This window comes from Phaseolus vulgaris, chromosome 1, assembly GCF_051622355.1.
Source record: "Phaseolus vulgaris cultivar YP4 chromosome 1, ASM5162235v1, whole genome shotgun sequence".
Classification (NCBI taxonomy): Eukaryota; Viridiplantae; Streptophyta; class Magnoliopsida; order Fabales; family Fabaceae; genus Phaseolus; species Phaseolus vulgaris.
Genome location: NC_143498.1, coordinates 21,833,556 through 21,847,733, shown reverse-complemented (window position 1 = coordinate 21,847,733; position 14,178 = coordinate 21,833,556). Strand labels below are relative to the sequence as shown.

The 14,178-nt window shown below is 34.1% G+C and overlaps 2 protein-coding genes across 2 annotated transcripts; both read right to left on the bottom strand.

Moving 5' to 3' along the window:
- Positions 1–932: 932 nt before the first annotated feature.
- On the bottom strand, positions 933–1,935 carry LOC137813704 (Cupredoxin superfamily protein). Its single transcript, XM_068616087.2, has 2 exons — positions 1,706–1,935; positions 933–1,530 (listed from the first exon to the last, which is right to left on the bottom strand). The coding sequence occupies exons 1-2, from the start codon at positions 1,866–1,868 to the stop codon at positions 1,190–1,192; spliced, it is 504 nt and encodes a 167-aa protein (XP_068472188.2). The 5' UTR covers positions 1,869–1,935; the 3' UTR covers positions 933–1,189.
- A 6,308-nt stretch (positions 1,936–8,243) lies between these two features.
- LOC137813703 (triacylglycerol lipase 2) lies at positions 8,244–13,743 on the bottom strand. Its single transcript, XM_068616086.2, has 9 exons — positions 12,892–13,743; positions 12,677–12,793; positions 10,230–10,370; positions 10,021–10,131; positions 9,677–9,820; positions 9,537–9,577; positions 9,384–9,463; positions 8,966–9,061; positions 8,244–8,867 (listed from the first exon to the last, which is right to left on the bottom strand). Exons 1-9 carry the CDS (start codon positions 13,039–13,041, stop codon positions 8,539–8,541), a joined length of 1,209 nt encoding a protein of 402 aa, XP_068472187.1. The 5' UTR covers positions 13,042–13,743; the 3' UTR covers positions 8,244–8,538.
- Between the last annotated feature and the right edge of the window lie 435 nt (positions 13,744–14,178).

Sequence of the window (14,178 nt, the reverse complement as noted above, 5' to 3'; positions counted from 1 at the left end):
AGCAAACAGACTCTTAATCATTTGCACGGATGTAGGAGCAAAGAAATGTGAGTGAGGGACGTAAGGTATCCTCTCATAGTTAAAGAGAAAATGAAACATTATGGGAAAGTCACATTGGGACCTTTTAATTTTCATTTTTACCCCAAGTAAATGTATGTGTATGACGGTGTGTAGTATTTGAATAGGAACCATTCAAAAAATTATCATTAATATTTGTGTTTTTATATAAAAAACATATACTTAATATATATATATATAATATAATATAAATTAAATAACCATAAACAATATTAAAATCTAAATACACTAATTTAACTAACAAAATTAATTTAAATTAATAAAATGAAAAATAATATAATTATATTTAAATTTTTAATTTCATTTATTTATTTTAATTTTATATTATTTTATTTATAATTGTAATTTTTATTATTTTAATTAACTAAAATATGCACAAAATTAATTATTATTATTTTTTTATTATGGATAAGGATAAATTTGTAATCTTACAATTTACATCATTAAAAACAATTCAAAATATCCTTACAACCACTACATCACATACTTCAATTTTTCTCTTACATTCACTCTAATATACCCCAATCCAAACATCATCAACTTTCTTTTCAAATCTTCACATTTCCACACTCTCACACCCTCAACTTTTCACTTTCCAATCCAAATCGCATTTCCATCTTTCGCCACAAGTGGATCCGAACACAACTATTAAAGTTGTTTCTTTTTTTGAAATTGTTGAACACATATATTCATTATTTTCCATTTCATTGAAAAGGTGTACAATTTTCCTTGATAACGTTTTTGGGTTAACTATAAAATTCTTGTCTCATACTTGTTGAAAAAATTGAATTAAAAGTGTTAAAGATATTAATATTACTATTAATTTTGTATTTTAGAATGCTCAAAGAAATAACTTTTTACAATAATTTAATGTACTTGGTTTTATAAATGGTTAATAAGATGACAATAATATTAATAATGGAGAATGACATAAAAATTGATGGAAAACAGTATAACCCTATGTATATTCTATGTATATAGCAATTTCCAAAATGATTAAAAGAAATATCCCATGACCCCTGTTATTTAACTATAATTTCAACATAGACAATGAAATCATGGCCAAAAGTCCATTCTAGAAAAACTTCACAAGCTCAACTCAAATCATGAATCAAAACTGGTTAAGCAGAGAGGCAATCAACGATGCAAAAATGAACACAAGAGAGCTGAAGCATTGTGAGGCTGAAGATGAAGAAGAAGAAGATGACGATGATGATGATGATGATGATGCAGGGGAAGATGTTCCAGACACTGTTGTGATCTTCACCTTCATACCTTGACCACAATGACCTAAAGTACCACATGCAAAGTAACGTGCACCAGGCTTGTTCAGTTTCACAACATCATTGCCACTGCTCATTGAGTTCACTGTATTCCCAAGATCACAATTCTTGTACTCACTCTCACTACCTAGTTCAACCACACTATGCAACCCAGAAGAGTACTTGAAAACTATCAAAACAAAAAGGAATAAAAGTATCAGTCAAATTAAATCAATTTTCAGGGGAATATTCCAATTCATCGTTTAAGTTTTTAAATTAGAGTTAAATTTGTATGAACTGAAAGTAATTTTTTTCTCAAAGTAACTGAGTAAATGAATCCTTTAAATTCTGTGTAAGAAACGTACCAAGTTGATCGCCAACATTAAATGTTTGGCCCGAAACCCAAGAATTAAAGTTTGTGGATGCATCCCAACCTTGGCTTCCACCAACTACATGTTGTTCTGCCATGGCCTCATTTGTAATCAAAGCAACAAACAGTGCCAAGAAAATTGTGTTCTTGCGCCCCATCTCTCTTTTTGGGTCTCTCTGCTTTCTGTGTTTTTTTTATTATCTTGGTTATGTGTGAACCTTGTTGTAATCCATTACTATTTATGCCAACAATCCGTGAAATCTATACCCCACCTCTAACAACTTAACATATGATATCATTACGTTATTTGGTTATCTTATGTATGTTCAAAAATAATGTCATATTTAAGTTATTGTACAATAACATGTTAGAAAATATAAAGAATGTTTCCTTCTAATTGGCTCAACATAGCTTGACCAGCTTTTGGTCTCTGGGGCAAAAGAAGCAAAGCATTTTTGTGTAGTTTCCTCGTTTCAAGTGTTTGCATTAGCCGCCAAGTAAACTCAGGTGGGTAGAAGTTGTGAAAGCTTTGCGTTCAAACGAAGTTAGCATGAATCATCTGAAGGGGTAGTCTCTCGAAGTTCAAATTTCAATTTTTATGACAGATAATGGCACAACAAGAAAGGAAAGGAAAAAAAAGAAATCATGGGTAGATACATCTAGAAGACTAGAACCAAACAGGGTTATGGTGAGGAGCAGGTATTTTTACACCTGAGTGATGAGTAAATTGGTGGATATGGCCAATAAATTACTCACCTGATTTTCTTTTGTTACAAATTGTTGGTTAATTGTGGCTGTTGAGATTAGTTGGTTAATTTGTTGTTATTAATTACTTCTTCAATAAGCTCTATAAATAGAACATGTATCAAACTCAGTGGTTTCTTTTTTTCATTCAAATCAATACAGTGAGTTACTCTACGAAAGTCCTCTTTCATGTTCTTTGCGCTCTATAATTTTTAGCCTCAACAAGTTGGGGTCGCATGCATCTCATCTCTAAGTTCCGATATCTTCAAGAAATGGAAGAAAAAGTGCCACTGGGGAAGAAATAAAGCAATTGAAAGTTTGATGGCCTTAAGAATGAGTAAAATAGTTAAGAAACGAACATGTAAAAGAAAGACTGATATCAATTGTTGATTTTTGCTTAATCCCAAGTCCCACATCGGTGGGTTCATTGTTTGAGAAGAAGATTTGAGGGTTATAAATTAACATCTCCTCCTTCACCGTTAAATCTCCCAAGTTGTAATATCTTCTCTCATAATAATAAAAGCGGACTGTTTCAGCTGTGCTCGGAGATTAGGCTAAATTGGTCAAACTCCGTTAACAATTTTCTGGTGTGTTTTTTCCTCTTTATCTCTTTTATTATTCCGCTTTGTTTATTCAATATTATTTGTCGGGTAGCTCTGTTAGTGTTCTGTTTTAATGGGGAAATTACCCATTTTTCCCAACAAGTGGTATCAGAGTCGAAGGTTCGCCCTTGGGTTGTTTGAAATTATTTGTAATATTGAATACTATATTTTGAGTTTGTAATGGAAAATCAAGAAGAAGAAGTGAAGGATGTATCCAGAGTGTCGGGCTCCTCGTCATCATGGTCGAGGTTCCCGGTGTCCACTTTGAAATTGGCGGTGGAAATATTTGATGGCACTGGACATTTTGGCATGTGGCAAGGAGAGGTCTTGGACTCTCTTTTTCAGCAGGGTCTTGATATTGCTATTGAAGGAGAGAAACTAGAAGAGGTAGAGGAGAAAGACTAGAGCATCATCAACCGGTTGGCATGCGGAACTATTTGATCCTGCCTGTCCAGAGAGCAGAAGTATGCTGTAAAAAATGAGACTTCTGCACACAAACTGTGGAAGGCATTGGAGAACAAGTTTCTGAAGAAGAGTGGTCAGAATAAGCTCTGGATGAAGAAAATGTTGTTCCGATTTGACTACCAACAAGGTACTACTATGAATGCACACATCACTATGTTTAATCAATTAGTAGCAGACCTGTTGAATTTAGATGTGAAGTTCGAGGATGAGGATTTGGCTTTGATGTTGTTATCATCTCTTCCTGGTGAATTTGAACATTTGGAGACTACGCTCCTTCACGGGAAGGAGAATGTGTCCTTAGATGTTGTTTGTTCTGCTTTATATAGTCATGAATTGAGAAAGCATGATAAGATGAAAACCAAATCAACGACATCAGAAGAAGCATTGGTGGCAAGAGGTCGTTAGCAAAGCCATACAAAGGGGAGAAGAGGGAGGTCTAATTCTAAAGGTCGAGCCGTTGCCAAAGATTTGTGTGCTTTCTGTCATGAGAAAGGACACTGGAAGAAAGACTGTCCAAAACTGTAGAAGAAAGGGAAGGCTCCGCAAGATGCAAATGTTGCAGAATGCAAAAGTGATGTGGAATCAGATATCTCTTTAATTGTCTCGCTTTCAACATCATCGTATCCAAATGAGTGGATATTGGATTCAGGTTGTACCTATCATATGTGTCCCATTCGGGAATGGTTCTTTGAATTTCAAGAACTTGATGGCGGGGTTGTTTACATGGGTAATGATAATCCATGCAAGACAGCTGGGATAGGTTCAATCAAGTTACGGAATCATGATGGATTCACAGGATGTACGGTACGTGCCAAAGTTGAAGAAGAATCTCGTCTCATTGGGGGCTTTAGAATCTAAAGGCCTAGTTGTGACGATGCGAGATGGAATTCTTAAAGCAACTTCAGGAGCACTGGTGATGTTGAAAGGCGCGAGGAAGAACAATCTGTATTACTATCAAGGTAGTACAGTGGTGGGGACAGTAGCGATTGTTGAAAGGTAGGAAGGCTTGCAAACTTGAGTTTTGTGAGCATTGTGTTCTGGGAAAATAACGAAAAGTGAAGTTTGGTACTGCAATTTACAATACCAAGGGTATTCTGGATTATGTGCATTCAGATGTGTGGGGACCTGCCAAGACTCTGTCAATCGGAGGTAGGCATTATTTTATCACTTTTGTGGATGATTTTTCCAAGAGAGTTTGGGTGTTTACTATGAAGAACAAAAATGATGTGCTTGAAATTTTCCTTAAGTGGAAAGCTCAAGTTGAAAACCAGATAGGAAGGAAGATTAAGGTTCTCCAAATAGACAATGGAGGAGAATACAAGAGTGATCTGTTCCTGAAAGTATGCCAAGATTGTGGCATAGTTCGACACTTCACTGTTAGAAAAACACCACAGCAGAATAGGGTGTCAAAGCGTATGAACAAGACATTTGTGGAGAAAGTTCGTTGTATGATGTCTAATGCTGAGTTAGGCAGAGAGTTTTGGGCTGAGGCTGTGACATACGCTCAACATCTCGTCAATCGTTTGTCATCATCTGCTATAGATGGCAAAACCCCGTTAGAGGTATGGTCTGGAAAACCTGCAACTGATTATGATTATTTGCATGTTTTTGGTTCTATTGCATATTATCATGTGATTGAATCAAAGTTGGATCCACGGGCAAAGAAAGCTCTTTTCATGGGCTTTAGTCCTAGAGTGAAGGGATACCGTTTATGGTGTCTAGAGGCAAAGAAGACGATTATCAGCAGGGATGTTACCTTTGATGAATCTGCCATGTTAAATAAGGTAAATCCAGAAGGAGCTGATAGTACTCCGTAACGGGTGGAGTGTGCCCGGAAGTAGGTGGAGTTTGAACAGACAGTGGTGATCCCAACACGAAATACCACAAGTGACTCTCCTATGGCAGAAGAAGAGTCAGATAAGGAAGAGGTTCCTACCCAAGAATCTCAACAACAATCAGCGCCAATTGCAGTTAGAAGACAAAAACGAGATATTCAAAAGCCTGCTCGTTTCATGGATATGGTTGCCTATGCACTTTCAGTTGTTGATGACATTCCATCCACTAACCCAGAAGCCATTCTGAGTTCAGAGAGTGGTAATTGGGCGGGTGCGATGGAAGAGGACATGAAGTCTTTGAAGAAGAATAAGACGTGGAAGCTGGCATAAGTACCAAAAGGTAAGAAGGCAATTGGGTGCAAATGGCTATTTGCAAAGAAAGAAGGATTTCCTAATAAAGAAGATGTTCGCTACAAGGCAAGGTTGGTTGCTAAAGGCTTTGCTCAGAGGGAGGGAATTGATTATAATGAGGTGTTTTCTCCAGTTGTTAAACATTCCTCCATTCGAATTTTGTTGGCCTTGGTAGCACAGTTGAATTTGGAGTTAGCTCAACTTGATGTAAAGATCGCGTTCCTACACGGTGATTTGAATGAGGAAATCTATATGACTCAACCAAAAGGATACAAGGTTGTTGGTAAAGAAGATTGGGTTTGTAAACTTAGCAAATCGTTGTATGGACTGAAACAATCTCCGAGACAGTGGTACAAACAATTTGATAAGTTCATGAAGGATCAGAAGTACAAGAGAAGCAAATATGATCATTGTGTGTATTTGCGCAAAATTCAAGATGGTTCCTATATTTACTTACTCTTATATGTTGATGATATGCTGATTGCAGCAAAGAGCCAAGTTGAGATTGACAGGTTAAAGGCTCAGTTGAGTAAAGAGTTCGAGATGAAGGATTTGGGGGAAGCCAAGAAGATTCTCGGCATGGAGATAAACAGGGACAGAGAGAGGGGAAAACTTTGGTTGTCACAGAAGCAGTATTTGCAGAAGGTACTACAACATTTTGGTATACACGAAGATACAAAACCTGTAAGTGATCTAGGTTTGATTGCTTAGTGGAATTCCTCAGTGAGTTCTGAGAAGACTGGATGAAGCTCTGGGTTTAGAGTGAACCAGTATAAATCTCTGTGTGCTTTTTTCTCTATCCCTTAACTCTTTAAATTTAGTTTTTATTTTTGTAAACTGGTATAAACAACCGATTGTTTCTGCGAAACAACCGATTGTTTTTCTGGTGCTGTGCTTTTAGCTTTGTGTTTTGAAAAACTGATTTCTTAATCAAGATATTCTCAAAGTAATTTCATTCAAAGCTTAAAAGTTTTCGAAATCCCTCTTTAAACCATTCACCCCCCCCTCTAGTTTAAAGCCATACTTTCTAACAGTTGGAAGCTTGATGTATGCAATGGTGTGTATGAGACCAGATATTTCACAGGCTGTGAGTGTTGTTAGCAGGTATATGCATGATCCGGGTAAGGGTCATTAGCAAGCTGTGAGATGGATTCTACGGTACCTCCAAAATACCTTAGATGTTGGATTGGCATTTGAGCAAGATGAATCACTTGGTCAATGCATAGTTGGATATTTTGATTCTGATTATGCAGGTGATTTGTATAAGCAACGTCTACAACTGGCTATTTGTTCACTTTAGCAAAAGCGCCAGTTAGTTGGAAGTCTACCTTGCAGTCTACGGTGGCTTTGTCTACAACAGAGGCAAAGTATATGGCGATTACAGAGGTTGTGAAGGAAGCAATTTGGCTTCATGGGTTGCTAAAAGACTTGGGAGTTGGTCAGAAACAACTTGAGTTATATTCTAACAATCAGAGTGCTATTCATTTAGCCAAGAATCAAGTCTTTCATGCACGGACGAAGCACATTGATGTTCGCTATCACTTTGTGCGTGAGATTCTCGAAGAAGAGGAGATTGTTCTCCAGAAGATTCACATTACGGAGAATCCTGCAGATATGCTCACCAAGGTGGTTACAAGGGCCAAGTTTGAACATTGTTTAGACTTGGTTAATATCTTGCACATTTGAAGTTGGTGCCCAAAGGCGCAAATTTGAAGCACTGCAAAGTTTGTTTTTGTTATGTTTTGAGAAGATTTGTATTAGGTGGGACTTGAAATTAATCCAAAGTGGAGATTTGTTGATTTTGGCTTAATTCCAAGTCCCACATCGGTGGGTTCATTGTTTGGGAAGGAGGTTTGAGGGTTATAAATTAACATATCCTCCTTCACTGTTAAATATCCCAAGTTGTAATATCTTCTCTCATAATAAAAACGGGTTGTTTCTCGGAGATTAGGCTAAATTGGCCGAACTCCGTTAACAATTTTTTGGTGTGTTTTTTCCTTTTTATCTCTTTTATTATTTCGCTCTGTTTATTTAATATTATTTGTCGGATAGCTCTGTTAGTGTTCTGTTTTAGTGGAGAAATTACCCGTTTTTCCCAACATTAATATCATTATTCTGAATTTATCTTACTCATTATTAACTTAAGTTTCTAAAACTCAGAGAAGCTTCTATACCTCTGCATAGAGTAGGAAAAAACCAGTTGGAAAATTAAAAGGAAAAATACATATGGGTACTTGTTAAAATTTTCATTTCACAACAAGTGGTCATAATCAGTAGTAGGCGTTTGAATATAGATATTAAACAGAAAAGTGATTCATGGGTCTCCAAAGGGTCCTTATCTTGAAGGCATATAAGCAAATGACTGTCCCAGAGAAAATCTTAGTAAATATGAATATGTAGCTCATAATGATAAACTGATATTTGGCACACTAGATTTTCAAATGAGCTTCAATTACGAAATGTTTTTAGTGATGTGAGCTTTCAACCATCCATTGGGATATGTATATATTTGGAACCTTCTTACTAAGAATGTAAATAGCGGCGAGTAATTTGCATACATACACATATGCATCTAGCTTAGTTTATAGTTCTTTTGATAAATCTCATCCACGTGTTTCCATGTTACATAGTTGAGGCCAATAGCCAATTTCTTCTGCATTACAATAGATACACAGCCATTGAAACACCAAAGCAAATCACTGGTGTAGTGATACTTCATTACTTTTGTAATTGGTCATTACTTAATCTTCACTAGATAACTTTTGATTGATCTCAGTGATCACTAGCGTATGAAGCCACGTGGTTCTTTCTATGACGTAGTTTGCTTGGCATCAAGTGTTAACTTGATGATTGAAAAATGAAATAACAGCATTGTATACAAAGTCCTTGGCATTGAACCCCATCACGTAGTCAGCGTGAGCATATTCCTTGATGAACTGGACACTGAGCTTGTCCACATCATGGAACTTGAGGTTATCAAGTAAATTCTGAACATCTCGAGCATCTGAAAGTGCATCTCTGCCACCATAGCTAATGAAGAGAGGAAGGTCATGAGGGATATTGGAAAGGTTGTAGATAGGAGGGAATACGTCTCCGTAATGCATAATATTATAATCTGGTCTCACATAATTAAATTTTGTCAACACCCCACGTCTTACAGCTGCAAAACATTGTAATATAAGCTTCCTTGATCAGTATAAAAGCAATTGAATTCAGAACACCAGAAACGAGTTATGTTGGTAGATGGGAAAATCTTACTCTGAGCCAAGTGCACCATATTCTTTGTTGATGTTGACTGAGGTTCATTCCTCAAGAATATATCAACAGTAGAAGAATTGAGGCAGCAATTTTTACCTAAATAGGACATCACAATCCGATCACAGATATAGTCAGAAAACATTACAGTTTAATTTATGGTTTAACCAAGTTTTCAGTGGAAATATGGAGATTTTCAGTTTTAATTCTTTAAATTATTTGGGATTTTGATTCTCTTTAGTTTTTTTAGATGATCACTATTATCAATTCTTTAAAACTAACATTCACCATATTTAGTGGTATTAACAATAATATTAAACCTTGATTTACTTCTAAGAAAAATGTGTCCAATAATATATGATGCTTAATTAAAAATCAAATGGTTAACAAGTAGTGAAGGAGTTTAGGCAAAGACATAGACCAGTTAGTTCAGTGATCAAGTCATAGCAGTCTATCCCAGGGTAAGCGCAGAGAGACTTGAGGAAGGCATCAACAGGTAACCTATACAATGCATGGAGTTGGTAAGAATCATGGTTATGGTTTAAAAGTACATATAAGGAGACAACTTCATTACCCTTTTGGATTGAATTCTGCCAGACCGAAGAGGGTAGTGACCTGTTTGGCAAAACAAAAATCATTTCCCAGAATCAACAAATGTGTCTTCATTTATGTGTGTATGAACATGATTTCACAGTAACAAGAGGTGCCACGTACCTCACCAACGAAGGACTTAGCTGCAATAACACCAAGTGCTGTGTTCATGTGGCTTAAATACGCTATAGGGCTCAACAAGGCTGCTGATTTCAGCTGGTTAACCAATTTCCCTTCGGAAAAGGATGCTAAAGCTGTCAAAGTTCCCTGCCAAACATGGCCTATCACTTTCAGAACTAAATTCTACTCTTTATCTTTAACTAACAACTTTCTAATCAAACATTGTTAATATAAAGAGTTTAACATTATGAATATGAATTAGAAATCATGAGAACATAACATATATGATAATTTATATTAAGATTGTAAGAAAAGTTGAAGCTATTAATAAGTTCCAAATGCAATACCAAGGAATGGCCAACGTAATTGATCTTCTGCTGCGTTTGGGTGAATACATAATTAAAGATGGCTGGTAGATCATAGGAGACAAGTTCATCCCAAGACCAATTCCAAAAGGCCTGGGTGATTGATATAGAAGAGTTAATTTAGCATATTAAAGGAAAAACAGAAGAGAAGATAACCTGAAAGCAGGAGAAAAACAAAAAAAAAGACCAACCGGGCTAGAGGGGTCCAATGAGATGTGTCGGCGGCTAAATCTGGTTCCTCTGCTGTTAGCAATCCAAACGTCAAAGCCATTATCAGCTAAAATCAAAGGTAGGTCTTGCTCTGGAGGGTTCAGAAGCCATGTCATACCATCCTGCATCCATGGTATTGTAAAAGTATTGTAACAAGTTTTAATTTTCTCCTACTAGACATTTTTTTCTCCCTAAAAACTACAGATTAAAGTTCTTACCACAGGTTTAAGAAACAAAATTATCTACTATAATAATAGCAAATTGTAATTATTGTATTATTTTAATCAATCAATAAATAAGTATATAACTATATGTAGAGACTATATAAGATTTGGTCGACACTTTTTTTTTTCTATTTGCTTTCATAACTTTATCTATAATTTTTTATTTTAAACCTATAATTTCACTTTTTAAACCACATTCTTTCAAGCACTCACTTTTATTATTTAGCTTTTATTATTAACTTTGTATTTAAACATTGGGGAGGATAGTAAATTTTTTTATGAAAGTGTGGTAATTTTCTTTTTTAATTAAAATAGGATTGTTTTAAAAAAATTATGAATATGTGAAAAGTTGCATCAAAGTGATACCATTTTTTTCCATTTCAAAGTGTTACGTTAACACAACTTTTTTATATTTGTGTGTTTTTTTTTAAATAATCTAATTTTATTAAAAAAAGTGGAAAAATTATCCCACTTTCGTACAAAATTTGGACAGTGAAGTATTTATTTTTTTTGTTAATTAATGAGTATAATTATGATAGAAATTAAACACAAGTGTAGTAAAAATTAAAGTAAATTATAATACGAAGAACAAGATCTTCAAAATTTTAAAGTGCACTTCCATTTAGTGGGGGTCATGTTCCATGCTATCTTGGTTGGGAAGAAGGCAACCTTGATAATCCATGTGACAGAGATACATAATAACCTTAATTTGTACGCATGACATGAGTGGGGTTTCTATCATTGCTTAAGGGTTGAGAATGTGAATATAGCTTTTTCAATTTTACAAGCATGCTTTGTTAGTGCTTGATCAAGGAAATATGAGACTATTCAAAAATCTTTTTAATACATTTTGTTTTATTAGAACAATATTGACACTTATCATGGGTAACATGGCCGACACTTGCACTGTGTCTCTTTTTATATATATATTTCCTAATATGAAAAGGATCATTTCAGGATTGGGTTTCTGAAAATTATGAAAATGAAGAAAAAAACCACATAGGATATTGATGCTTTCATACACTTTGTCGTTAATTCGAAGCCCCGATGATTGTGGGAGTATACAAAGAAAAGTAACAAAAGAAAAAAGAAAAAAACAAATCATGATTTTTTTACTTTGAAACATGTCTAAAGGAAATCAAATTCATATGACGCGGAATTCAACAGCTGGATCACACTCATTGACAATGGTCAACGCTTGTTGACCCTCATTTAATCAAATGAATGCATGCTTTAACTAAAGAGTAAAGTAATAAAATTGCTTTTTTTTTACAAAAGAGTTTAACATTTATAAAGATGATTAATAAATGTTTTATCTTAACTAAGATAAGACTTATAGAAGAGATGGATTGAAAAAAAAAACTTATTTTAAAATAATCTATTGTGATGATTGCACCTTTTTATTGCTTAATTGTAACGTCACTAAAGAAAGTGTAACTTATAGTAATGCGTTAAGCAACGAGACATATGAGCATCACGTAATTTATTTTGACAGACGCCGAACTTTCGCCACCTTATCATAAACCTGTGGTAACGTTTGTTTCAAGAATGGCAAACGGTGTGAAATTAATGAATGCAGGGCAAAAAGGAATAAAAAGAGAATAAAATGTTGCGTGAGAAGAAAAAAAGTTTAAAAAATTATTATAAAAGAGATGCAAAAAATATTAGATTTAAAAAAAAATCTAAACATATAATTTTGCCCTTCTAATTCATGCTGCACTAAGTTTAGGTGGAAAGAGAAGAAAGAAAAAAAGAGAAAAAAAAATATCCGAGATATATATAATTAAAAATAATGTATAGAAAATTTAATGAACATAAGATCATTAAAATAGATGTATCTGTTATATAACCTTTCAAAAATTATTTTTTGAAGCTATCTCAGCATTGTTATAAACCGTTTATCCTAAATACTATAACAAAACACGTAAAAAAAATTATGACGCACTGCTTCAAAGGTGTTTGATGGGTAGATATACATAATGTAGGAGATTACATAATTAAACTTTTTCATTAAGAGAATGGTATAGACATAATCAAGTATCGAACAATGAAGAATTTAAAAAGTTTAATTTTACTTAACAGTTTAAAAAGCTGAAGAGCTTATTAGTGTGTTTAGATTCCATAGAAAGGTGCAAGAAAAGGGTAATTGAATTTGAAAGTAGGAACTGGGTAGATGCATATATAATATAGAGTTTCCCACTTACCACTAGAACTCCGTGTTGTATGATCACTGGTTGTTTCCTGGTTCTGCTACCACTGCCATTAGCACGACCTTCTGGGATCCTTTGCACACTCAGAATATATCCATCATTGGTTGTAACCTGCAAAAATGTCTCACTATTTTAAGTCTGAACTTCATTTATTTTGATCATATATATCTCCAAACACCACTGCAAAGCATTTGTTTAGAGTGTATTACCTCGTGTTCTTGGCACTTGTATCCATGCAGAATGACAGAAGAGGAACATATACCATACACGGGAGGGTTGATATTTCTGCCATGAGAGACTGTTGTGAGGACCAAGAAAAGAGTGAAAGCAGCAAAAGACATTGAACCTTGAAGAGCCATGTCTGTGAGATGGTGTATCTATTAAAGGGTTGGGATTGTGGTGTTGATATGTATGAGACTGAATGAAACTGAATGTTTATATAGGGTGTGGGACAAGATAGGTGAAGAAAGTGACTCTATGAAACTGAAAAAAAGGGAACACCAAAAGATGGGAAAACGGTTTTGTTTGATTCCTCTCTTTATCTGCCTCACTGCCCAAAATAATAATATTAGACTGAAGGGTTATGTTGGGCAGGACCTTAGGCCTGCCCAGGATACCAAGAATTTCTGAGGGAAAATCAAAACTGAAGCATGTGTCCATAAAACTTAAATGAAGTTCACAAATTGATGTGTGTAAAACTCAGAATCCTTTCTATTTACTTTGAAAAAGTATATATAAAATGTGTTATTTATATACTCTGAAAAAGATAAGTAAAGAATGTAAAAGGTAGTGAAGTTGGAACAGCTATTTGACATTGGGGTCCACTAGTGACAGGGGTAAATAAAAATGGGTTTGAATGAATTCAAGACTGATTTCTGATACATATCAGTGGTGTGCTCACAAGTCTGTGATGAGATCAGTTTGGCAGCGTGGAAGTCAGAGGGTAGCCCATTCTCTTTGCCTAGGATGCAGTAGCCTCTAGGGATACAAATATGCCCAAAAAGGGTCTCACCCTCCTTCTCTTTGGCATGTTCTTCGAGAGTGATTTTCTTTTTTTATATAATTAAGGTGAATAAAGTAAAAAATGAAAAAAAATTATAAAAGTTTACGAGTGATGTGACAAAATAAAATATTTTTTATTATTTATAATTATTTTACTTATTTTATTATTGTTATTTTATAAATATATTATTAATATTTTCATTTTATTTTTTATATTATTATTTTTTTATTTCATAATAGTTATTTATATTATTATATAATTAATTATTTTTTATTACAATATAAATATAAATATTAATGAAATATTAATATAAAATATAATATATTTAATATAATAAGTATAAACATATATAATAAACATATAATATATTTAATAAATTTGTAAAATATAAATTAAAGTTAAAATAAGTTTTACATTAAAACAAAAAATTATTATAAAATATTAATAAATAAAAAAGTAATATTTTAAAATAAAAATATATTAAAATAAATCA